The following is a 26,809-nucleotide window of genomic DNA, read 5'->3' on the forward strand; positions in this document are numbered from 1 at the left end:
CCCCTGGCACAAGGTGTGATGAGGGTCCATGGGTTTCAGCCAATGCATGCAGCTCCATGTTGCAGTATACAGAGAAACTAGGGAAAATGAGTGAAATGCAGCTTTAGTGTTCTTTTGCCTAATACCTTAATATACCTTTGAGAAATGATGGGTCAAGTCAAACGATACACTATTTTGGCCTGCAACTAACCTGGCCTTTTGCATTGATAAAGAAATCATCCGATCCGCGACTGGGTGGAGATGAACAGGGCTGCAAAGCAAAGTCCTTGCTGGTAGTACTTCCCATCTTCCACAGCTTCTCCTCCTTGCTCTGTGGGATTATGCTGTGAACAAGATCAGAGCACTGTCCCAGCCTTTTCCTTTTGCTTGTTATTTCTCACCCTTATCAGTTCTCTGTTTGCAGTTCAGCCCACAACTAAATGCAGGCAGGATCATCAAGCAGGGCATGGGGAGATGGCTGTATCTACGCCAGGACTCCCGCCAAGCTCACAGCATCGGCCATCTGCTGCTGACCTGAAACCTTGATCAGTTCATAAAAGGTGACATTACACTGAAATTCATTCATGCTATGCCATCCTCTACCGGAGGTTATCCTGAACTGGCCTGCTAAACAGATGTAAGAGACCAGGAAGAGAGGCTGGTGAGGGTGTTCAGAGCATGGAGGAAGAATGTCACCAAGTCACTTGATTTCTTCTGCCTTTTTTTTTTTGTTGGTGGCTGTATTGTCCTTTATTAGTTTAAATAAAATAATTTAACAAATACGAAATAGACCTTTATGATTCAGTTCTAAGAATGTGTGTTCCTCTTGGCTCGCACGCAGAGCCAGGATTTTGACTGCTGTCAGATTTATATTACATACCTGTGAAAATGAAACCACACAATGATGGAATACTTGATATATTCTACTTATCGATTCTCAATGTATTGTATATACTTGGAAGGCACAGTCCATTGATTTTTCTATTGGGTTTTCTAAAATTTAAAACCAGAGCTGTTTGCAGAACTAGAAACAAACACTATGGCTCTGTTAGATTTAAGGAACGATTCTCTTAAAAGTGGCTTTAACTTAGTGTTTTTCAGTCCAAAGTAATCAAACTCTTACCCTGAATTTGAATGCACAAGTTTTTACAGTAAATGTCTTTTTTTTTGTGGGAGGCTTACAGTGAAACATAATTAGATGCATACATTGTCCGGAAAATATAATAAGCTCAATTTAATCCTTTTGAGGGAGTTAAGGAAGAACTTCTAGGCAACTCACTTCTAGATTAAGAAAGTGTGAAAATAACTCTTCATGCTTTTGCAAGAAAGCCATAACACACCTGAGAAACTGCTATAAAACCACTAATTGATTCTGAGGGCTGACCGAGACCCTTACTCCCAGATTCCATGCAGTGCAGGAGCTTTCCTGTCCAGCCTGCGAGGAGGGTTTGTGACAGCATGGCATCACCATTCTGTCATTAGGAAATGCTTTGGAAGCAAAGAAAGAGGCTTACCCAGACATATCTCATCAACACATGCCAGGATTTAATATCCTGTACTTTTTTTTTTTGCACAGCATAATTAAGCAGGAAATGGCTACCGGGATCAAGTGATAGCAACCACTTTTCCCCTAAAGATGTGGAGGCAAATGAAGGTTCCCTACGTGCAGCCTGGCAAGGCGGAGGTTAAAAGCCTATCTCCAGCAGCCAGAGGCCTTGCAGCTGCTGGCAATTAGGCTTGACAGCTTTCCTCCCAAAAGCTCCTGCTGGCATATCAAAATCAAGGGGTGATTGCTGCAGCTTTGCTCCTGGAGGGTGGGGATACAAGCCCAGTTGGATGAAGGGCTGAGCTGCTGGTGCTGGGATCATGGGGTGGCTGAGCTGCTGTGCTCTTTCATGAGTTGCTTTTGTGCAGTGGCCTGAGCTCCCCTCTGCTGCCAGCAGTGGGAAGTTGGAGTTGCTTTGGTCTTTTGCTTTGGCTGGTGGCTTGAAATGAGCTGTGCTTGTGTTGGATCTCTTCCAAAACCACTGGCTGTTGCACTGCTGTTGGGAGGTTTTGGGGTCTGTGCTGCCTGCAGGAGCTGATGGAGATTTGCCGTGCTGAGGAAAGAGGTAAAGTTAAAAGCTCTAACTGAGCAATGCAATAGTGTTCTCGTTGCCATGTTTAGTGCCAGCTGTAGCTCAGGATGTTCTTCTTTGGTACTGAGTTCTTGATAATTTTATCTAATCTTTAGCTGGAGGCACTCTTGTGCACCCAGGGTTAAACTGCAGAAAGCTTGCCTTGCCCTGCCCTGCTCTGCTATGGAGAGGGCTACTTCTTCAGCTCTGTTAACTGGGAAATCCAGGCAGAATATAGTTAAATAACGGGGAGCTATGACTTGAGGTAGCAGCTGCCGTTTCTGTCTTCCAGTTCTGTCTCATATGATGAGTAACCAAAGATAATTGAATAAAAGGGTGAACATTATCCAGGACTTGCTCAGTGACATTTCTGGAGTGCTGGTGTGGGAAGACACAATTTCTGCTTAATGTGAAGAAGTAGCACTAAACCCACCCTGGCTGTATCCCAAAAGCTTTAGGGGAAAATCCAGGACTTGGGTATAAAGAGCATAATAACTCTTGGGTGCCAAAGTTCAGATCCTGGAAATCCCTTCTCAGCTGTCAGCTAAGCCTTGCAATACCTAAATTCCGCAAATATATAATTTTTTTGCTTTGTTTCCTGGAGAATGGTATACAGTATTACCTCCAATGTGTCAAGAGATGTTGATGTTCTGTTCAGCCCGTGACTGAATAGTTGTCAACCTGTTTCTTACATGGATCTAAAAAAGGTTCAGCGTTTTAACACTCCTTTGCCTGCCTCTCTGTGAGCAGGGTCTGATAGCTTTGCTCTGGAGGTGCCTACTGGATCACCTGCCCCTTGTGAATCAAGTGGAAGGGTCTACTTGCTTAAAATTTGTCGGTGGGCTGTTTGTCCTCTTGTTTGTACTTAGCAATTTGGAGCCGTTGCCCTAAATGGGGAAGAGATGGGTTCAATTTTCATGCTAATTTACGTTAAAAGGCATCTCTTCTGAATGAGAGAGGCTGCAGGCTCCTTTGGGTTTGGAGAGCCTTCCTCCTGCCTCTGCATCAAAGCAAACCTGTGGTACAGAAATGTCTCCTGTTCAGAAAGAACCAAATAAAAAAAAGGGTTCTGACTGTAGGCCTACTGCTTACAGCGTTCCGATGCTGTGTCTGATCCAAGTGCTTCTTTATGTATTTTATCCAGAAACTCCTTCACGGATAAAAGCAGCTCACAGCAGAAGCCTGCACGTTTGTGTATAAGCATATTTTTACAAGACTATTCGGAAAAGAGTGGCTTAAATAAAGAGAGAAGTCAGTCACTTGCTCTCTAATTACTCACCTGTGTCTGGGAGGATGCTGTTTCCGTCCAGCTTCCTCACTTGTTTGAGCATCTTTCTTGCCAGGTCTCGGTGCATGGAGACCACTTTTGGAAATCCTGAATCGGTTAAGGGCCTGAAAAGAGCAGGGCTGCTTGTCCAAGTAGGCTTGCAAAAAATGCTACTTTTTTAACCAGCAGCTGCTTGGGAAAATCTAGCCAAGACTCAGAAAAAAGCAGGAGCACTGGCTTAGTTTAGCACGGTTACCCTGGAGACAAGGCTCCTAGCACAGCTCCCAGACTCAGAGGGGTGGCATGAGCTCCTAGTGAAAATTTGGAAATGGTGCAAAGTGTTATAGAGGATGACAGTCAGGTTTTTGTTGGGTGTTTTTTTTGTTGCTTTTTTTTTTTTTGTAATTTCTTGAGATCTGAAAGCCCAGAGAAGCAGGAATGGGTCTATCCCATTACTAAGATGTCCTGCCAAGTGGAGACAGAGTTGCCTGTGGATTTCATGTATGTCAACCCAATGATCTATAGAGAGAGGTGGTCTGAGCATCACCTCCATCATTTCCATGGCCCTCTTGTTACAGCTCGTACTGTCTCTGTGATGGTACCTCCCCTGCCATGCAGCATACACGTCTCGTGGTGTAAGTGGAGCCCTCGTGCTGAAGCTGAGCGTCATTTCTCACTTTGGGGCTGAATGTGCAGGGAAAAGCAGTCAGAGAGTGAGAGTCGGAAATGAAAACACAAACAAGTCGAGTTTCTTTGAGACGTTTTAGCTTTTCTTTTTGTATGAATTACATGTTGAACTTGCTCGTGGTTGTGTGTCAGACTTCGCTCTGTGAGAACAGCTTATGACGATTTCATCACTACAAATAAGCCTGTATACTTACCTCATATTAAGTGAATTATACTCCTTTGAATTTCTTAATGAAGTAATACCTCATCATAAGGCATATTTCTCAGTGACTCAACAGTGACGTTTTAGATAGGATTGTCTGCTTTGTCAGTAAAGTGGGTCACTATCGATGGAACGAGAGCCCGTCTGTTTTTGCATTCGTTTCTATAAGGTGATAAGCTCAGCCTATTAGACACGGAACAGTGGTATAGGAGGAAAGAAAGGAAAACTTAAGCAGAGGTAAAAAAGGCTCTATTCCTGATACTCCATGTGACAGGAGATTATTTTTAATGTGTTAAGTGACCTAGTAACGTGGAATTTCACACTTTCATCCACGCACTAGAGGGAATGATTCTTAGAAATATAGCTGCTTAAAGAAAAAGGGAGGGGAGGGAACTGAGCAAACGGAGGGTTTGGTTTTTTCCTCTGATGTGAACAATGAGCTCGTACGGGGAAGTAAGAACCTCACTCTTCTTTCTGTCTGGTCTCCTCCTTTTTTCGGATTTGCAGAAATAATTCAGCTGCCTTCTCCATCACCAAAGCAGACATGAAAGGAGAGGTGTGGGATGAGTGGAGTGAGTGCTCTGCTCCTCTCCTTGTCTTCCAGAGAAGCTGAGCTAACAGGGATGGGGAGCAATTCACTGACAGTAATTGCCATCCCATCCTCTCCTCTCCACCTCCTTTGAGCAAGAAAGACCAAGGGAGGTCTGTGACTCAGAGCATGTGTTTAAGGGCTTGTCTTTACTGCTGCGCCAGCCGAAGACGCTGCTCAGAGCACTGCCCAGAGAGATGCCTATCCCCGTACAAAATCCCTAGCCAGCTCCATAGCGCTCTCAGGTGGGGTTAGTTGGCCTGGGTTGGTGAGGAAGCTCAAGTCCTGCTGACGCTTGAACTGCTAATGCAAAGGGGATGCAGCCACAAGCTGTCACTCGTCAAATGCTGATCCTGTCAGTCTATGTCAATGAAATAACTATGCTGTTAGAGCATCCTTATATGAAGTAATTGACTCAGCTGAGAGGAGCTATTTGTAGTTAGATGACTTAAGCCAACTTTACTTGGAGGACCAGTTGTCTTCTGGAGATGATTCTGCAGTCAACTGGTTTATATATTACTCCTTCATGTGCTACTCTCAGGGCCAGAGGGTAAAAAAAATTAATATGCCAAAAATGTACTCTTAATCAGTTTTGGTTTCAATTTGAATCTCTAACAGTTGAAAAAAGGCTAAGGAAGCAATTTAGTTTTCAGTACTGAATGACGCTGTTCCTTGAGTAAAAATATCTTGATGGGGAAGAGAGAGAGTAGGGCACAGTAAGCATGGACAAACTGTATTAAAGGATTCCAGACTGTGTGTGTGATGTTTGTTTTTACACCTGGCTAATGAAATGTAACACCTGTGTAGTGTTTTACAGTGACAAGCTCCTGAACAGCTGCTTCTGGAGCAATATTTTCATTTGCTTTCTGTTTTTTCTCTCCCCCTCTGTTTCTTTTTCAGATAATGGCTCTGGGTCAGGAGAAGGAGGTGAGTACCAAACCCCAGTTGCACTTGCTTTTGGCCTTTTTTTTCATTATGTGTGTGTCAATTTTATGTACATGGTTGCTGAATAGCACATGAATTAAGAAAACACTATGACAACTTAAAAATAAGCTTTAACGTTGCAGTGTTATCTGGCCATCTCAGAACAGTATTTGTACAGGAATTAGGTTATAGTATGCATTTGACCAATGTTGTTCTTTCAGATTTGATCTATATAATTTTTCATTTGTTGTCAGTAGTATAGTGTAATATGTAGATCCCTGTTTTGCCTGTATTTCACTCTTGGAAATGTCCACTCACAATAAATTTCTTACCTTTTTTTTCTTGCATTCATTTCCTTAGTGTCTACAATGTCTAGTTATTACTTTATCCTTGGTCAAATATGTTGCCTAAAATATATAATTACAGTATATCTGGTTTTACCAAATATTTACATATTTCTGCTCAAAGCTGTGTATTCAAAGAGGGGATGTAGCACATCCAGTTCTAGCAGAAGTTTTCCTGTTGTCAAACACATCTTAACCTTCTTCCAAGGATTGAAAAACAATAAAATTTAATTCTGTCTTTGCTACTACTAGCAAGAATACATATAGAATGAAAAATGTGAGCTATAGATATATACAAACATAGAAAAGCCATTTTGCTTTTAGGCTTTGCTCTTGTTAAGAAAGTGTTGCATTTCATACTGAGGGGACTGAGTTTTGAAATACTGAAAAACTTGTATAGCTGCATGAAAACGTGCTTTTGTGGAAAACGATCAATGCCATCACTATGTGGCTAAACACAACAGTTAGCTTTCCAAAAATCAGCTCCCTTTTTTTTTCATGTGTGAAGGGGAGGCATTTCCCTCCCCTTTAGTAAGATGCTATCAGTAAATTCCCGGGCTGCTGCTAGAACAGGGCCATTCTCACCTTTTGTTTCCTTTTGGAGCAGTGTCCAAATGAACAATTTTCTGCTCAAACACTGCCTCTTACTCTCACTGGTGATTTTTTTTCTGAAGCTCTTCTTCCTGAGATTGCATCACACTCCTTCCCAGTTCTGTTTGCTTCTCCTTCCCTCTTTGTGACCTAGTCTTTTACTCCACTACAGCTGCTCCTTGCAAGCTGAGCATTGCTTGCCTTGGTACTGCTATGTGCTGCTTATAGGAGACAGATGACCATAATTTAGTCCATATCTGACTTTTATTTTTGGAACAGTTTTAGAAATGTTTGAATGCTGTTGGGAACTTTTTTTTTCAGTTTAACCTGATAGGATACAAAAACCTCTGTTAAAGTCCATTGTTGGTCTGGAAGACATTGGCAGCTGACTGACAGATATGGGAATTCTTTGGGTAGTTTCGTGAATAGTTTGGAGAAAAGTAGGGCAGAACATGCAGCATCTTGTTGGTTAGGCTGCTTACTGATGAGGTGAAAGATCCAAGTTCAAATATACTCTTTGCTTGATTTGGGGCAGGAGACTGAACCAGGTCCACCATCTCTTGGTAAGAGAGGTCCAAAATGGGTCTCCCTTGGTGTCTGCTGTTGTTTCTGTTCTCACTTGAAATATTCATTGAGTGTGGGACAAAGGGAGCTGAGAGGAAGGCAACAGCCTGGAGGTTGGGAGGATGCATGCCAGAGAAAGGCTTTGTTAGCTGGGACTCAGCGTGCCAGTGAATGTTAGTTATTTACGCAAAATAGCATGGCTGAGGAGATATAGTGGTCCCTCCATGCTACCTTGTAGCAGTGGTTAGTGCATTGTCTTGGAAGGTGAAATATGTAGGTTCAGTTCACTTCAGGCAGAAAGAGTTGAATCTGGATCCTTTGGCCTCAGGTGAGTATCTGCAGTGCTGGGTATTGAATAAAGAAGGGATTATGTACCTACTACCTCCTCCAGCAGTTTTGTGACATTAGCCTTTCATTTATTTGGCTTTCTTCCAAGTGCCTTTGGGCCAACTGAAGTGTTCCCACTTCTGTTCAGTATGAAAACAGTTGATTTTAGTTCTTAATTTTAGATAGAAAAAAATATTTTAAACAACCAGAAATTGAAAATCCTGCTAGGCGCTTTTTCTTTTTTTGGATACATCTAGGCTATTCGTGACACACTGAATTAGTACTGCCTCTGGCCACCTTCCTCACTAAACTGGGCGTTGGATAATACTTCTGCAGAACAGTTGGCTAGTCTTCAGCACGTTGAGTCATTTTCTATGTCTGAAAGCAATCCTTCAAAGGATGGAATCCACTCTTGCTTTGATTATTGAACTCTGCTCTGGCCAAAATCTCGAGAATATTTTGTACTCAAGACATCTTTGTATCTGGAATTGTTTTTGTTCCATTATTCAAGCAACTGTAAAAGTGTTACAAGGAGACATTGAAACCATCAAAGATGTATTACAAATTAAGGGAATTTAGAATGGAAACCAAACTTCTAAAAGAACGCTGAACCTATTGAGGAATGAGGTGCATTGTTAAGGATTCAGACAAAGAGGAAGGGCAGGAACCTGGGCAGAGGGTGACCTGCAGGGTAGGGTAGGGATGCTCCCTGGTACACACTACAGTCCTGCCTCCCTGGTTATTCCAGCTATGGGACTGACTAGAACACAGCTCCTTCCTAGCCCAGCCTTCCCCGTTTTCTTCCTGAGGAAGCCAGGACATGTGGAGATATAATAACCACCCAGTTCTGATAGTTTAATATCATACTCTTGGCTAAGGGTGCACAAATGGAAACCAAGTTGCGTGGGGACCTTCTGTGCCCTGTGGGTTAGGTACAGCTACTACTTGTCAGTCCAGGGAAGGCAATGGAAGCGGTAAAACGCAAGGATAAGTGAGAGGGAGCACCAGCAAGTCACCAAGCATGCTAGCTTAGAAATTTCTGGTTTTTTTCATAGGATTTGCATTTCCAGATGTTAATCACAGAATCAGTGTTTGCTATGTTTCTTAAACACACAATTAGTGTGATGTGTATGCACCAGTGATGCTTGCACACACAGAGTGGATGAGTGCAGCTGCTCGTATACATTCAGGAAGCATTGTGGTTGCTGTGCCAGAGATGTACTGTTTGCTGGTAGATTTTTTAACTGTGAAGGGAGGTACTGGGAAAGTGTGTGAGTTGTGCTCTGAAGTTGCTATAGCTCTGCCGGTGACAGTCTCCCCTGCTGAAATTAGTCGCTTGCCTCACGTGCAGCTGAGATTTGTGCTAGTGGTTCACACAGTCCTCTTTCATTTTCCAGAAGCAGAACAAGCTCATTAATGATTCTGAAACTTGACTTGATGCAGATTTTCCCTCCTACTCCCAAACTGTATGATGTTAAATGCATTCATTTTTATGTCAAAGAAAAAGAGCAGATTTAGAACTGATTAAAAAAACCCACACAAGTCCTCTTCCTCAAAGAGTATTTCAGATGGTGTCTTGCCTTAGAAGTTGTCATGTGCCACAAAGACGCTAAAGACTGTGGAACTACTAGTTCTCTCCTAAATCATGTTTGCCATTACAAAGATACTAGATTTTAGGAAAAGAATTAAGAGTGGGAGAATTTTTTCAGCATGCCTGAATGAGATGAAAAAGTGTAATTTTTAAGGGTGACACAATTGCCTAGTTGCCCTCTGACATTCTGGGTAAGCGATTTCCATTTTCTATGCTCTGATGGCACAGTATTAATAAAGAGTTGTAATAAAATTACTCATTTTGCTCATTTCAGAAGTCTGAACCTTCAATTAGTGTAATAAAAATTACACTTATGAAACCAAGCTGTTGATCACTTGTGGCAGTGGGTATCCTGAAGCCACTTCTAAGAAGAGTATGGTTTGTTAATTCAGAAATTAGAGAAATTTCAAAAACCTCATTATTCTACCATTATTTTTCACCTTTACAGAGAGCAATGTCAGAGAGTGAGACTCAGCCCTAAAAATGTTGCTTAGTTGAGGTCACAGCTGAAGATGGTGAGGTCCTTCAGATTTGTGTTTTAAGACATGGGCTTTCCTCTGTAACCTCGTATGAATCACTCTGCAGTTTTCCTGTTCTGAAGAAGAGTCATAAAACCAGCTCCTGATCCACTCTGTTTAAAAAGGGATTTGTTAGAGTTCAAGGCAGAACTTGTGAAAGAAGTTACAGGCTCAGATTCATGTTTCACCCCTGCCGATTGTAAATTGCAACACTATTTGGCCTGCTGGATGTATTTCTACAACTGGTAGATTGGGGTGCAAAAAGTGATCCTCAGGCTGTTGAGTGTATATAAGAAGGTAGATTGCTAGCTTGAATGGAACATTTTCTTTTTTCTAACAAGAATTTAAAATTTTTATTTCTGGTGGATCCTGCCTCGTTCTCCCTGTAAAGAACTGTGTCAACCCAATAAAGTAGCATCAGAAAAGTTAATTTTGGTAGGTTTTATATGTGACTAAGGTTGAGCCTTTACCATTTTTTCTTCAAGGTGCTTTCTATGTGTAAATAGGGTTTTTTTTCCTCAAGTTTACAACTTGGTACTAGCCAAGAAGGTCTAAAAAGAGACAGCCATCTTAGTGATCTTGCCCTCTCACTATACAAAGAGCTGACACTCAGCAATCCTAGCCAGGTAGAAGTCCTGTCGTTTGGCTGAAGTAGCTTCCGTATTCAGAAGACCTCAGTCTTGTGTTAAAGCCATTGTCCTTGTCAATATCCTAAAAAAACATCCTAAGTACAACCTTGCCCCACTAGTAGTAAACTGAAAGGGCAGTTGGAACCATTGGTCTAAATTCTGCTTGAATTTACAATCACATCCTACATTATTAGAAGACATTTTGGCCCACTGCAGGTGGGAACACTGATTCTTAAAGGAAAGCTTTGAAGAAGCAGCTGGTTCTTTTTTCTTGTCAAAGGTATGATGAAGATAATTTGCTTTCATCAGACAGTAGTCTTTATTCATAAGGGTTTTTTTAGTAGTACTTCCATCTGGCATCCAGGCACAGTACAATAACTTTTGAAGGAGAACCTTATTTCTTCTGAGCTCTCAGGTCCCGTCTTTGGTAAACGAGGGCTTCTGAGCTGTTCTTCCCATGTCCTTCCAAGTAAAGGCCTTTTTTTCCTGTTACTCCAGACAGTCCTTACTTTCTCTATTTGATACTGCCAGCATATGGCAACTGTGGTGTTGACTTTGTGATATAGTTAGGCCTTTGCAAGAATGTGTCGAAAACCATCAGCATGTGTTACTTACCCCATCAAAGAGTGAACACATGGTAATGACTTTTCAAGCCAGCCTCTCAGATGCAAATCAGTATCCTAGGAGAGGCAAGTTCTGTGCTCTAGTAATCAACTGAGAAGGGTAAGATTTCGATGTTCTACTATGCCCATAACATTAATTTTTTTTTCTTTTTGTTCAGCGTTTGTCCGTGTACCTAAGCAAAATGTACTTTTGATATTAAAAAAGATGTAATGGTAGTTAGACAGATGGCACCGTCATTTCAGGCTTTTAAGCGAAGGAAATAACATGCTTGCAATACATAAGCTAGGTTAATTATTATTAAAATAATTTGTTTTGAATTTCTAATCCCTCTGAAATTTAATAGCTAAAGTATCTCGTGATAAACGTCTAGCAGATTGCATTAGTAATTAATAATTGTATACAGTTGTGCTTTTTAGCTGCTGCATCTGTTCCTTCCCTCACTGGGGACAACACTTATCCAGTAATTGTCACACAGTCAGAGTGGCGTAAACAGACACAGTTTAAACCTTGAATATTTTTTTTTTAATTTAATAATGCTACTGATTTGTTTTAATGTATTTTAGTATGACTGCAGAAACTTCATGGTGATTAGCACCCTTGATAGGAGGTAACATCACGCCTTTTAGTGTATTTCTATAATAGTGTGCGACTTAGAAAGATTTAAGTGCCGCTTCCATCACGTGGCTTGTCACTGAGTATCACTTTAGCTTCAAATAGCCGTATTTATTTCTGCTGAGATCCTACTCCCTGTAGGTAAAATTAACACTGAACTAAAACTTGGAAGAATTACTGTGTTTTCACCAACGGTTCAGCAAGGCAGAGGAGAAGGGCCTGAATGTTCACGCCTTCTGTTGGTGAAAAATTATTCTAGGCAGGGTGTTCAGGGGGCTGGAGCTTGCTCGGAAGGATGCTGAAGCCAGGGGCACAGAAGGACAGATTCCTCTTGCCTCATGTGCAGGATGACAGATAGCAAATGAGGGCAAGTTCATCTTCTGCAGCCTGAATAGGGCCTGCAGAACAGTGTTGGGCGTGTTCATGAAATTGTGGGACACCTCCCTTGGTGGCTGGTGACTTTCTTGTCCTTTCTGTTTTCCACCATCATCTGCTCATGCATAATTTCCCTGGTGGTTACTCTGAAGTTGTTGTGTCTCCTTTTGGAGAAAAAGGAGTTAGCTGCACTTTAAGCAACACAGCAGAGTGAATGGATATTTGAGTTTTCCAACCAGAGTCCTGCAGTGTAGAAGCTGATCCAGCTCTGACAGTATGACAGCTTTCCCCATCATTTTCCGTAGTGTCATAAGCGTAGAAGCAAAATAGAAGTTGTCAGATGTGTAAAATACTTAACACGGAACAAGGGTAGTGGTGGTAGGGAGTCTTACAGTGCATACTCCACAGAGAAGTATCTTTCAGCCAGGTATAAACCTCTGGCCACACCAAGCCAGGCTTTGCTTCTAAGCCAGCTGGTTAGTTGGATAAGACAGCAGACCTTGCACATTGGTAAACACTGCTTTTGCTTAAGATCTATCAGCATGGTCAAGATAATTTGAGACACCGCTTGCCAAGAATTTGGGATAGCTAAAAGCAGTTGTTGCACTTATTTTTAAACATATACTTACAGACAGAAGAGCAAGTTTGCAGCTTTATTTTAAATTATGGGGATGATCTCCATTTTAACTAAGTGTGTCATTAAAGTTTCCCTAAAAATTAATAGAAGTCACTAAACTGTTCAGTGAACTGCAGCCCATAACGTGTGATGCTGTGGACTGTGGTATTTTGAGAGGAATTTCCAGTGCTAGCTCTACTGAGGGAATCACAGTCTAATCATGAAGGGTTTCTTCTGTACTTTAGGGTGCAGAAAGGGATTTGCAGTGGCCCTTCCTGTTTTTCCCAAACCTTTTTGAGATTAGTTGCTCCCATGGGATAGCACATCAGTAAAAATCACTCTACTCCCAAAACAGATAGGAATTGGTTTTCAGAGGGGCTTTCCCAGACTAGGGAATCTTTATTCCACCCATACTTGGCTACTGAGTAGTTGCAGCTCTCCACAAGCTCCGTCTGCTTCTCTGGGAGCGGTGATAAACATACATACAGCAGAGCTCCTTTTCCAGGCCATGCCTTCACCTTGGCAGACCAAACTTCACCTTGACACAGACAGATGCTTTTGCTTCAGATGTGATTGAAAGCCCTCAGCAGAAACCAGCCATATTAACATTGTAGGAACACACAAATGAGTTGCTGAGGGAAGCAATTTACTGCTGGCCAGTTCCTCTAGAGCTGCTGTCCATTTGCAGGCTCCTACCCTGCAGCTCCTAAGATATAGCTGGCCATCTTCAGCAAGGAATATGACTCAAGGAAAAGTGTTAGGGAGTGCTGCAGCTCAGAGACACAACTGGGAATCATAGATCCCATCCTTGTGCCTCATTTCTTTTGAAGGACAGAGCATTAATGAGGTGCTGCCCTGAAACAAGAAAGGAAGCCAAAAAGAAAAGGAAAATGAGCTTTCACTCAACATGAAATTAAGATGTCAAAGAACAGAATTAATCAAGATACCAACAAAAGTGAGAAGAAATTCTGTAATCATCTACACATCAACATTAGAAGTCTGCACAATAAACAAGAGGAGCATATTTTGACCTAATTGATATTACTAAAACCTGCTGGGAAGATCTGATTGATTGGAATAGTAAAATTAATGGCTATGACCTATTTAGGAACAATCAAATGTGGAGGAGAAAGGAGAAGGGAAGGGCAATCTGTCAAGGGATGCATTGCCTATTTGGAGACATTACCACCAGAGAAACTTATGCTCTCAAAAATTAATGGGTTAACTTATTTTAACAGCACACAAGTAGGGTTCTGAAAATGTCTGCTACCAATTCAGGCTGAAAAACAGCATTTGTCTGTTCTGTATTGGTGGAAAAAGCTGTATTTTCTTCAAGGACTTCAGTCTAAATTACTTGCAGTGTCTCATGCTGCTGGTACTAAAATATCATGCAGCCAGTAATGAAAGGAGCTTCTAAAAATTATAGATGACTATAGCCTAACTTGGAAATGTTGCACCAATACATGTTCATCTGTATTACACCTCATCCTGACAGGTGTAAATTATTAGTACCTGAGGTGCAGGTGTTCTTGACTTGCACATATTTATTATATGTAAACAAAACAAACTACAGATAAATAACTCTGTATATGTGAGGTCCAGCAAGCTCTGATCAAGAAAAAAAGGCCATGCTTTTTCTAATGCAAACCTAATTAAAAAAGGTAGAGAAAGCAAATTTAGGAGGGGAGGGAAGGAGTGAGATAGAAGTTTGCACTGAATAGCATATAGAAACAATGAACATAGTTGTGGACTGCTGTTTATGAAAATGAAAAGGTGCCGGCGCGTTCACAGGGAGCAGAACTAAAGCCAGTGAGGAAGGCTGTGCTCGTGTGCATGCATGTGTATTTGTATTGCTTCTTTAGCTCCATTACAAAATTGAATGCTAATAGCACAGCAAAAGTGCTCTGTAAAGCATTCTGGTTGCATTTGTAGTCAAGTCAGATAGTATATATAGGATATGATGAAATATTTTCCATGCTAGCAGTACTGCAGAAGGATATGAAGCACCGGATGTTGAAGACAAATGTTTTGTAACCAGCAGGTCTGGCTGCTTTGCATCTGAAAGCTTTAAAAACAGGTGGTAAAGAATTCTCTGGGTTGGCGATTACTTTTTTTGTTTCTTTTCCTTCAGTAGAACAATGAGAAATGTACAAATATTTTGAGAAAAGATGAATGTGATGATGGGGCAGGCTACAGCCTCTCATTCTGGCATCCATCAGAAGCAAAGCAGTGGAATAGAAGGTGGAGGAATCAACTGAGTACAGAATTAAGAGAGGGGAAAATATTTAATGCCAGTCATCATGGGTTCATGGAAAAACTTTATTGAGAAATTTACCTTTTTTAAAACTTATTTTTCCAAGAAAGGAGTTTGTACAACATTTTATCTAAATGTACCACCTCAAAACCATAACCTTTCTTAGTCAAAGACTTTCTCTCATATAATTCTAAGTAACCAGAGGGCACAACATCCACACAGTGCACATCTAATGTGCAAAAATTGCCAATCAATGGGTTGTTAAATAGTAAGGAATTGTTACAAAACAAGTGTGTTTCTAGGGACTGTTCTTGGCCTCGTCACCCCCCTTCCACTGGCGACCTGGGAGCACATCAGTCAGCACTGATCAAGCCTGGGTGACAGAGGACAGATCACTGAGCTAAAAGGATGCAAAAGCAGGTGGGATTTTAATGTCTGAGAACAGAGGTATGTGTAGTCAGTCCAGGATGTAGGCAATTTTTCCTGGATGTCAGGCTCTGTCCTACAGACTGATGACCCTGAAAAGGACTCACTGGGGAATAAGGTGGATAATAAAGTGAATGTGAATAATAATGGTCAGTGCAGAAAAATGGTCAAAAATTAATGTTTTCACTGAAGAATATCATAGATAGTATTTGGCTTTGATGACAACTCTTCAGGAGGATTGTGTCCAGCTCTTGTATCCGTAACTCTGGAGGGTGTTAACATGCTGGGGAAGGGTGTCGAGGGTCATAAGAAGAGCAAAAGAAGTGGAAATACCATGAATGAAAGCCATGAGCAGTGCCATTTGTTTAACTTATTCAAACTGAAGGGGGTCATTTATTGGCATGAAAAAGTGAAATCTGACACTAAAGGACACTTCAGGATGCCAAACACAGGCTCAGGAATGTGGTATCTAGAAAGAAGGAAAAATCAAATAAGATGTACATTTGTAAAGATAAAAGCAAATGACCTCTACTGCAAATTAGTAAGAGCGGTGATAGAATTTCTACAGTGGGAATTTTGTAATAAAATGTGATATGTATTAATCTTTGAAAAATGCACAGCATGCTTTAGACAGGAGTTAATTTGAGAGACTCACCTGCACTATTCTCCATGTAAGCCCAGCCGCACAAATAGGAGGGAAAGATTCCCGTCAGCCAAGATCCAGGAAAATTAGAACAGACTCGTGGATTTCTTTTTCCTATCTACATTTAAAGAATGTAAATGCAGCCTTTTAATTGGTGGTATTTGAGCTCTTGCTACAGCACATGAAGCTGCTATGAGAATCACTTTGATCTCTGTCCATCCGGCAGCCTTGTGTGGTCAGCCTTATACCACCATGATACTGCAACACGTTAAAACGATTCTCGACTCCCTCTGCAGATTTCTGTGGTTGTTTTCCTGCTTTTCAAATGTCTCTTTCTCTTTTATGGCTTTGTTAAAATAAAAGCAGGAGTGACTAATGGTAGTGAAACAATAAGAGCATAGTTACATTTCTCTTTTACTTGGTGAAGAGTTTTGATGTCCATATCAACAGTAGGATTGGTTCAGATGTTTTTATGATCAGAACATTTGAGGTATTAATTTAACTTTTTTTTGGAAATAGCATTTCTACCAGTTTCTTGTTAAGATGACTTTTTTCTTTTAGTCTTGTGCAACCAATCAGAGTAATCTGAAAAATACACCATGGCATATATGAGGTATGAGAACAGTCTAATCCCATTGTCAGAAAGAGAAAGGGGGAAAAATTGCAAGCAGTAACCTTGCATAAGGATATCTGTAATTGAAGACTGTCAAAGAAAATAGCGTTCAAATCCCACTATCTAGTGTTCAAGGACATTAAAAGGCAGAGGGTTTACATGTTATCAGTGCCAATCAACATTAAATGTGACTAGGACACATGACAATGCCAGTTGTGTGTCTGGTGGGGTGAGAATAAATACCAATCACTGAAATAAGAATAAAGGAAGAGTCAATCAATGAAGCATTAGTGTTTTCAGGGATGCTTTCTGGTCACTGGTACAGTTCTACCAACCTTGAATTGCCAAATTTTGAAAAAGGGAACACTCTTAAGGTCAATAGCTTCAGTATATGATAACTTCATGTTGACAATGTAGGCAAAGGCAAATGGATTTAGGTAAGCAAAATCAGAGCTTACTAAGAAAGTCATGCTTCCTGTTAACAATACCTTAATTTTTTTAGAGTATGAAGGATCTGGGACAGAAGTTCAGAGAAAACACTCAAAATGCGGAGTTTGCAAATACAGGGCAGAGTGTGACGAAGATGCAGAAAATGTTGGGTAAGTAATAAGTTTTCCTTAACAATACCAGAGAACAAAAAAGGGAAAAAATGTTAAAAAAGAAAAGTACATGATCATCTACTTGACTATGTTTGTTCCTACTAATTGAAGCTTTAATGCTGTCCTATAATAACGTGTTTGATATGTGCCTGTAAAGAACAAACCATCTGCAGCTGCAAGGAAAAGAGAGAAAACAAAGAGGTATATTGGAGAATCTTTATCAAATATTTTCAAAGGACCTTGGTTTGTTTTATCTTGCCAACAAAACACCCAAAACCAAACAAGAATGCAAAATAAATACTGATAATTCATCTCTGAGATTTTTTTTTCTCTATGTTCTGCTTGTTCGTCAAGTATTACAGGCAGTCGTTTCCATCAATGCAAAGCTTGGATCTAAACGTGAACTTTAACTGGGGACCTGAGCTGATCACTTCTTCCAAACTCACTGTGCCACTTGACCTCTCAGATGCACCCAGGGAAAAATGATGAGAAATATCAGTTGCTTGTCAGAGCTCAAAATAAATGATCAAGAAACAGATTTTGAAGACATCCATAATGTACAAGCAGATGCACCAAATTTCCCTAGTCCAAGATGCTTGATGGTTTAGAGTATACCCTGGCTGTCCAGGCTCTCTGTAGGTGGCTATCAGAAGGGACAGAGACATCATGGAGGAAAGGGCTTCTTTAGACAGCCCCGTGAGGCACTGAGTTTGTTGGAAGGTAAAAGTAGTCTCATCTAATTGACGGGGCTTTGGTTTTCCCACAGCCATTTTCCTGGCAGTGGCTGGCAGTATGGAAGAAGCTTAAATAGGGTCTGGGCTGATGGTGGGTACTGGGGTCCAGCTGCAGAGGCAGCGCATGAGGGTGTTGGAGAGACACGCGAATGATACAATTTCGTGTACGTGGAGGGAACAGCATCTCAGATTAACAGAGCCTGAACATCGCTAATCAGAGGAAGCATCACCTTCTCATTGCTTCCAGCAGGAATCCTTTTCCTGCTGAAATATGTCTTATTGCACAAGATTTATTATGGATGTCAGCATGAAGACATCTCAGGCAGTAAAGCAGCTTAGCACTAATGTTCAAGATGTGTATTCAAGATTAAATCATAGTGTACAAGGGAAACCAAATGGTAATAGTACTCATGAATGCTGGCATGATACTTCACATTTCATAAAATGTCAGAGTACCCAAGTAGGCTTGCTTTTTTGTGGAGAGACAACTGAGCTGTAGCTGTTTTTTATAACGCTATAATTTTCTGCAGTATTGCTGTGGTCTGTTTCATTTATGACTGGCAAGATGGATATAGATTTGTTTGTTATATGCACTGAGATGTGTTCTTGGCTTTGGAAAATAAATCCTGAAGCATTTGACTTCAGTAAAAGCTTGCCTATTCATTCTATACTTGTAGAGTTGGTGTTCCTGCGGCTGTGTAGTATCTATAAGAGAGTTAGGATAAATATGAGGAGAGTGGAATATTTATTCCCTACATCCTACTCACATAAAATGAAGCTATGCTCCCTTCTCAACAACAGGAGGAGAGTGCTCTTTTGGCCTCTAAGATTTCTTTAATTAGTCCTCATTAAAAAAATATGAGGAAACAAAAACTTTATGTAGATCTTATATAGGCTTTAGTGATATTCACTGTCTGTTTAGATTTAGATTAAATTGGCCTCTGTTAACATAGATTCACAAGGTTAATTTTGACAAGTCGCATCGAAAGTCACAGACTTGCTTAAGTGGAAGTTAGGACTTGGCTTCTCTTCTTCCTAAATCATAACAATTTTTTACGTGACAAATACAAGATGGGATTGAAGACTTCCGTTTGGGAAACGCTCGTAGAGTGCCATTTTAGAATGCTTTTTACATCTTTTTTTGACTCCTTTTCCTGTTAAGAGTTCAACGTGCTTTTTTAATCTCATAAAAGTATTATCATTATATAAAATTATTGGCAGCAGAAGTACCTTTCATGAGACTTGTATAAACACTGTTATGGCTTTAAACTGAGCGTAGATTTCGATTAGATATAAGGAAGAAATTCTTCACTCTGAGGGTGATGAGGCACTGGAACAGGTTGCCCAGAGAAAGCTGTGGATGCCCCATCCCTGGAAGTGTTCAAGGCCAGGTTGGATGGGGCTTTGGGCAACCTGATGTAGTGAGGATGTCCCTGCCCATGCAGGGGGGTTGGAACTAGATGATCTTTGAGGTCCCTTCCAACCCAACCATTCTATGATTCTATGTTCATATTAGTATTTAATTTAATTTTGTGCTATATTACAACCACTATCACCACTATTCTAGCAAATCGTACAAGGACCCTAATTTCATAAAAATATTCTATCTTGATTTTCCTTTTTAAGGCAAGAGATGGCCACTGTAACTTTTTGGATAGCGGAGTATTGTCTACTGAACCACAAACAAAAACGTGCCTTTAGTTTGGTTCAAGTAGACTTCTTATGCCTGGATAGCCCTTGCTCAGACTTTGTGGTGTTGAAACACTTATAAAGTGATCTGCATGATTACAGAAAGCATTTTAAGAGCATTTTGCTTCATGATAGTAACTGGATGAGTTAGCTGAACTGTCTCCTAATGTTCAGTAGATAAGCTGGAGCCAATTCATGAGATGCTAATAATTATGGTAAATATACAATTATGCATTTTTTCATCCTCTTTTCCAAGCTGTGCAATCTGAGATCTTATGATCATGAGCTCCTTCTGCTCCAAGCACTCTTGAGAAGCAAAACAGTATCTGTAACTCCTGTTTATGAATAAGAAATTAAGTTATAGATAAAATGATTAGCCTGTGGACAGATAGTGAATTGTGAAGGAGAGACATCCGTGCTGTACATTGTTGAGTCGTTTGAGGTAAATGAGCTGGCATTAATGAAAATCTCAGGACCTCCCAACAGACCAGCCACAACAGCCTGGAGCACAGAATAGGCAGCTTTACCCCGATAACAGGAAGGTCCTGCTAAAGAGTTTTATTCCGTACGGGCAGCAGTTTGTCTTTTGGGCCTGGAAAGATGTGGGAATCCTATGCAAAAAAATTATAGCACCTGCCAGTTTCACTGAAAACTGTAGGATGATTCATGCAACAAAGAAGCCGGAGCAAAACCAATCACTTGGCATTTCCTGATTTTTTTAGAGTTGATTTGCTGATATCTAAGAAGCCCTTCTTGGACGTGCACTGTGATAATGTGAGAGATCAGGGGTGCGAGTGGAGCATGGGAAATTCTGATTTGACATAATGTTTCCACCATGAGGGTGGTCAGATGCTGGAACAAGGTGTCTGGTGAGGCTGTGTAGTTTCCATCCATGAGATGATATGAACTTGATCAGATACAGCCCTGAACAGTGAGTTGGACTAGATGACCTCTACACATCCCTTCAAGCATAAATTATTCTGTGATTCTGTGGAGTTACCAAATTATGGTGCTTTTTAAAAGCAAATTTAAACAAATTCAGTTGTATACAGCTGATATGCGCTCCATGCTTACAAGTTAGTGCTTTTAATTTTTGTTGCTCTTAACTGTCTTTTTCCCCTTGAAGAAGTTCAGCATTTTTAGTTTTCATGCTTGGCATTGAACATTATGCTGCCTCTGATCAAAGTTGCTACATATGCTTTTATTACACAAGATCACACATAGTCTGAAGAATTTAGTCTTTGCACAGAGTTTTAGATGTATATCTTCATTTGTTGATTTCTATGAAACATTATCTATCTAAACCAAAAGTGGTTACAATGCATAATAAATTGAACCGCAAAATATAAACAACTTTTATCATTTCCATTGCCTCTGCAAAAAGTTTCGATGTTGATTTTAAGTGGACTGATTGAGGGAAAGAAAGTCTGGGGAGATCGTGGTCATAAACAGGCATGCCATACTTAGAAAATGAATGTTCAACTGTATGCAAATCAGTACATTATTTCTTTATATAAATGCAAAAAGGAATCAGGTCGAGGAAACATCACAGAAATATATTTCTCCATATTTTTTTAAGTTTATAAGTACTTTAGAGAGTTGGCAGTTTCTGGGCAGTGTTTTAAAGAGCACTAGTCTAGTGGATACACTAGTCTTAAGTTGCAAAAAGGTGTACTATGCCATATTGTCCATACGGTGGTTTTCTGTAGGTCAGTGGTAACAGGATATAGACAACAGGTTTCACAAAGATTGGCCATGATTTTTTCCCCTCTTTAGCAACAAAATATAGGGTTTTGCACCATTACATGTAATACGTTACTCTGGAACCCCCAGGTGTTTTTCTGCACAGCTGCTCCCATGCCAGTCCGTCCTCGGTCTCTCCTCTGGCTTTACTTTCATCTTCAGACTTCAAGAGGTTCCTCCATCTTGTTGAGGCCCACTTGAGTAGTCATCTTGCCCTCTATCTTATGCCCAGTAACAACCTTCTTTCTTTTGGTCCCTGAATGACTTGGAATAAATTTAATTAAATTTAGTATAAAATACCATTTTTCTTCTTTTCTTCTCTTTTTGGTCTTTGATAAGGACGTCATTAACTTAAAAATAGCCTCATTGTTCAAATGTGTCATGTTTTCAGTTTTACCTATGTTTTGATTTTTTAACAGGTAAAATATGGAAAATGAGATTCTGAGCACATTCAGTCTTTTTTAAAGAAGTGTACTATGCTGTCAAAGATCTGTTTTGACTCATAATGTAGATTTAAAAAAAAAATTGACAAACCGATCCCCAAGTAGACCTTTGAGACTAAATTTTACGATATTTACTTAGAAAGAAAATGTGTCTCAGCAATGTATAGATTCAACTGGCCTGTAATTTACATAGTGTCTGTTTTCACATGGCCAAGCCAGAAATTCAGAAGTGTAAGTATTAACACTTAGAATACCAATATGGACATTTTAAAGACACAGCCTCGGCCTTGTCTACCTAATTTGTCTTCCAGGGAAAGATTTGGTCTGTTTGAAGTACAACTGGTTATATTTGCCCTTTTGACCACTTTTACTCATTTTTTTTCCTGACCTTTTTAGCGTATGTTATCGTATGTATGAACTCATAAGGAAGGGTGTCTTAATTCTGTGTAAATGCAATTCACAGCTTTCTGATCCTACAGAAAAAAAATCCGAAGTATCTATGCATAAAGCAAAACACACAAACACAAACAATAGAAGAAATCAACCTAAACAAGGGATTTAGGGTTGTGTCATGGGATTACAGCATTTTGTAAATTCAGCTACAGGAAATCCTGATATGAAAGGAATAGTATAATGGTCTCTTCATTATACTGGCTGTGAATAAATTGAATAGATCCTGGATGGATAATAATCCAGGCTTGTTTTTTTTAATGTGCATTTTTAACGATCTTTGCAGCAGTGTGTGCCAAGTCTTTGAAGTTTCTATTAATCAAGAGTGGAGGAAGGGTTAGGTCACTCTTGTGAGAAGAAGCATCAGTTCACCACATATGCTGCTAGAAGCTCGCTGCAGTTAGAGACTAAATTTCTACAGTGGTCAGAGAAAGCCGTGATACGAAATTAAAAAAGGGAGCAAAGAGATGGCGGGAAAGTAGCTGAAGCTTATGGTATTTAAAGGGTGTTCTGCATTGCTGGGCAGAAGTAAAGCTGAGAGGGAGTTCAAGCAGGACATAGAGAAGCTTGTAGAATTGAAATCTACTTCTCTTGCCGTTATCGCCCCAGTGCTACAAAGGGATTTTTAAAAAGACGCCAAAAAAAACTAATGAAGATTCAGCTCTAGTGGAATAGGTAGAGAAATCACTTTGAAATCCAGATTTTCTTAGTTCGGGTTTCATCTGAGAAGAATTGCACGCAAGGGAAGAAACATCAAATGAAAGGTAATCCTTCATTTGACATGGTTATCTTCTTAACTGCAATTGCAACACCCCCGCTATTTCAATTCACCTAAATTTATTCTATCAAGCATACACTTACCCATTTGTGTGCATTTCACACACTCTGTTTTATTCCAGTGTTTCCATTTCACGTTTGTAAGCAGATGTGCCGATAAATAGGTACCTGAGAAAGCTTCCTGTTGCTGTTGGCTACTGGGCAGGGGTAGCAAGCAGCACTCTCTGCGAGGCCAGGCCAGAAAATACATTTGTGAGCAAATCCCAGATGGGCACAAATGCAGCAGCCTGATCTGCTGGTTGCAAATGCCAACCTCTCTCAGCAGCCAAGCCCACTCCACAAACCTGTAATGCTTTCCTTTCCTTTTTGTCTCGCTTTTCTTTGAATCTACCGTGGTTTTAAGCATGTGGAACTTCCAACGAACCATGTACACCTTGAAGCCTGAAAACAAAAAGGAGCCTTGAAATGTGTTCTGATCTCTGGGGATCTAATTAATTTACTGATGGCAGCAAGTGCTCTTACAGCCTGAGCTCGTTGCAAACGTGTCACGTCATTTTACTGAACACGTTTTCTTTGTTACACCTAGTAGCCTCTTATAAATGAGCTGTACATTCTCATTTCCTATTGATTAAAAGCACCTAAAATTTTTGTTTGGTTTAATTATAGCACTTTGTACTTTCCTGAAATTCAAATGCTTTTCTGTTTAAACTAATGGTGTTAATGAACGATACACCTGCAACTTCCAAAACCATGTTGTCACAGGAAATCTGAACTTCTGTTTGCTTCTGGAAAGCAAGCTGGTGTCTTTTTTCTTAGCATGTCAGCTCTCTGATGACAGGTGACAAAATTAAGGTTTTTCTGTATACTCCAGTACATCAGGGAAACGCCTGAATACATCCTGCTGGCTTTCCAGGGCTAAGCAAGAGAAAAGATCTGTTAAGGACATTGAGTAGCAATCTTGTCCAGCAAGACATCAACTCGGAGAATCAGCTACCTATTTCAACTCTTTTAGTTAAAACCAATAGGAAGGTTATAGTGAAAAAAACTCTTGTATTCCTCTGACTCCTTTTATTCCAGTGTGACTTTTACAACAAGCAGTTACAGCAAAAACTTGAAGCACTCATTCACTTCTTTCTGGTATGAAGCATCAAGCACATTCAAGATATCCTTAGTACATGTTTCTGTTAAGTGACTTTTCCCTAAGTGACTAACTCTTTTCTTCTGAAGGTTGTGCTGAGCAGCCACACATCAGGCTGAAGGCACCAGTTGGTAGTTCTTCTTTATTTTCTTGGGGCACTAAGCAGGATCATGTTGTCCAACACGTACAAAAGCCAACAGCAGAGCAGCGGTGGGGCTCAAGCTGTGGAGTCCTCACTCAGCTCCAAATGGAAGTGGCAAAACACTCAGTATCGGTACAGGTCTAAGGTTTTGCCATATTCTTGACTTGTATTAGGATGCGATGATTGATTTATCCAATGTGGCATGGCTTTGGCAAGCCTGAGGGAAAACTGGCACTTTGAAAAAACAACTGAGGGAACAGAGGAACCTTTTATTGGAGGGTATTGGATTTTTTTTGTTGCAGACTTTCCTGTGCTTATCCTCACTTCTGGCAGCTCAAGATCAGCTTCACACAACAATTTAAGCTTGCACTACTGCTGGACTTGAGGCAATTGTTCCTGGAAGTTATTCCAAATAGCAGGAGTAAATAATTGAAAGCTGGGGGAAAGATACTACAATGTTTAAAAGTACTCTGACATTTTTTTTTTGCAACCTTTCAAAAGAATTACTTTTTTCTTTGTGAAAATTTGAATAATTCTGTGTCTTCCCTCACAAGATCCTTCCTGATTCCCTTGTGAGGTCACAATAAACATACCTGTCAGAGCGGCATTTACTGGAGAGACGGAGCTCAAGCTTCTGCACTGCCTACCCAGGAGACTTCTCACAAGTGACCCCAAGAGTCAGGCTGGCTGCTCACCTCAGCAATGATTGTCCCATATTCACCTTCCTAGTCTGCTTGTAACGTGGAAGCAACTCAGACCTGGGTTTGAACCTCAGGTTTTCCACACTAGAAGCTTAAAATACAAGATTTGTTCTGCAGTTATGTATGACTGACATCATCATATGCTGTTGTCTCCTTGGATTGTATCAGCCATCTAAACTCAGACCAGCGTTTAGCATTTGTGAAAATATGCTGAGGGGTCAAAATAGCTGTGTTTAAGAGGTTATAGACAGTTGATTTCTCACATAAGAAATTAAGTTCCTGTCTAAATAGAAAATGAAGTTTCTGTATAAATAAGGAATTGAATTTCTGTGTCTGAGTAATGTCATTGTGCACCTACCTGCCTACACCAGAAAACCCATACATAGAGCATACCTCATTTTTATTTTTTCTCATAATTAGGGATGAAAACACTCTTACTTCTGTTCTTTCTTATAAGGAATAGAATGAAATTGTTATCTAAAAATCAGTGTTAAAAATATTCAAAACTGTGATGAATCAAAGCTGTGATGTGGTCTCAACAAATGCAGGATAGTGTTTTAATGTATCTTTAAAAGGAGTAGAAGTAAGGTAGAAAATTCTGTTCAAAATAGCTTTTTTCTATGGATTAAAATCCTAACCTAAACCTTGCTGATAGAGGCTTTCCATCGCTTTCTGTATTATAAAATTGTCTTCTGTTGCATATGATTTCCCTGCTCTCGTATTTTGTAGCCTAATATTTTCATGCTGGAGATGTGCTCACATGGACTTGTATTTTATTTTTTCAAAATTTCAGGTGAACTTGTGTAGTCATGGGTAAGAAGGTAAAATGGGAAGTGTGCCTCTTGTGCTCAGGGCCGTGCCCTAATTCCCCAGCACATTACAGGTTTCTAGAGAACAAAATTTAGAAATATGATCAAAACCTTTGCATCACTTTGGCCCTGAAACTAAATTTTCAGGCTAGTGCCCATCACAGGCTGGTGGCCAGAGGGAGTCCATTCTGATGCCAGGACTGCTGTTCATCAGTCATTTGTGCCGGAAGGTGTCTGTAGCTGTGCGGACTGAGCTCAAGGAGCTGCACGTGGGATTTCTCTTGTGGACCACTGTACGTGGGTGCAGCACTGGTGGGAGCTAAAGCAGAAGTGAGAATACGTGCTTGAAAGATGGGATATGAGGAATTTTACAATTAGGCTCTATCCTCTCTCCTCTTGGGTGCCCCTCTTGTGCTCCTCCTGCATATCCCCACTCCTCCTTCATGATCTCAGGCTTTTCTTGCCCTTCATTCCTGAGCAACTCTCCATGTCACCCTCTGCTTTCTTTGTGCTCTCTCGCCAGCATAAGCAAGACTTGTCAGGGAACAAATTACAGTATGGAACTTCAATTCTGTGTCCAGTTTCAGTCAGCTGTGAAGAAGAACAAAGCCCAGAGTCTGTGATGCCTTGCACGGGTTCTTCTGCCTGCAAAACACAGCCCCCATTTAAGATTTCTGCCCTTTAGGGCCCCATTTTTAGCTCTTTAGCAGTTTGCTGTGTCTTCTTCCATACGTTATGTGCTCCTTGTATGGTCCATGGGATGAGTGCCGTCCTGTGGGCTGTGCTTTGTAGTCTTCAGCTTTGACTTCTGCCTAGCTTTAGGACTCAAACTGACTGGTGGAAGGAATTTGTTGCCCTGAGGAGGTTGGATTTTCTGCTATCCCACCATTATCAAGCTTTTGTCTGCCCTCTGTAGCTCTCTGACTTCATGATGTAACATTTTTTCAATATTTCATAGTGGGTTGGTTTGGGGATCTTCCAGTACTTTGCGTTTTTGTTTCAGTCTGTGGTGGTGGTCCTGTCCTCTTGCAGGGACTCAGCTGCCAGTTTCAATGTGTTTCATGTGCCACATCAGAACAGCAGCTCACTCTC

The 26,809-nt window shown here is 40.5% G+C and overlaps 1 protein-coding gene across 1 annotated transcript in view; it reads left to right on the plus strand.

The window, feature by feature from the left end:
- TMEFF1 (transmembrane protein with EGF like and two follistatin like domains 1) overlaps positions 1–26,809 on the plus strand; it is a 125,460-nt gene that overhangs the window by 84,006 nt on the left and 14,645 nt on the right. Inside the window, exons 4-5 of the mRNA XM_086609151.1 lie at positions 5,742–5,768; positions 16,995–17,091. Coding sequence (XP_086465277.1) covers positions 5,742–5,768; positions 16,995–17,091 — 124 coding nt within the window. The remainder of the gene's footprint in view (positions 1–5,741; positions 5,769–16,994; positions 17,092–26,809) is intronic.

This window comes from Tauraco erythrolophus, chromosome 3 (genome assembly GCF_009769465.1).
Source record: "Tauraco erythrolophus isolate bTauEry1 chromosome 3, bTauEry1.pri, whole genome shotgun sequence".
Taxonomy (NCBI): domain Eukaryota; kingdom Metazoa; phylum Chordata; class Aves; order Musophagiformes; family Musophagidae; genus Tauraco; species Tauraco erythrolophus.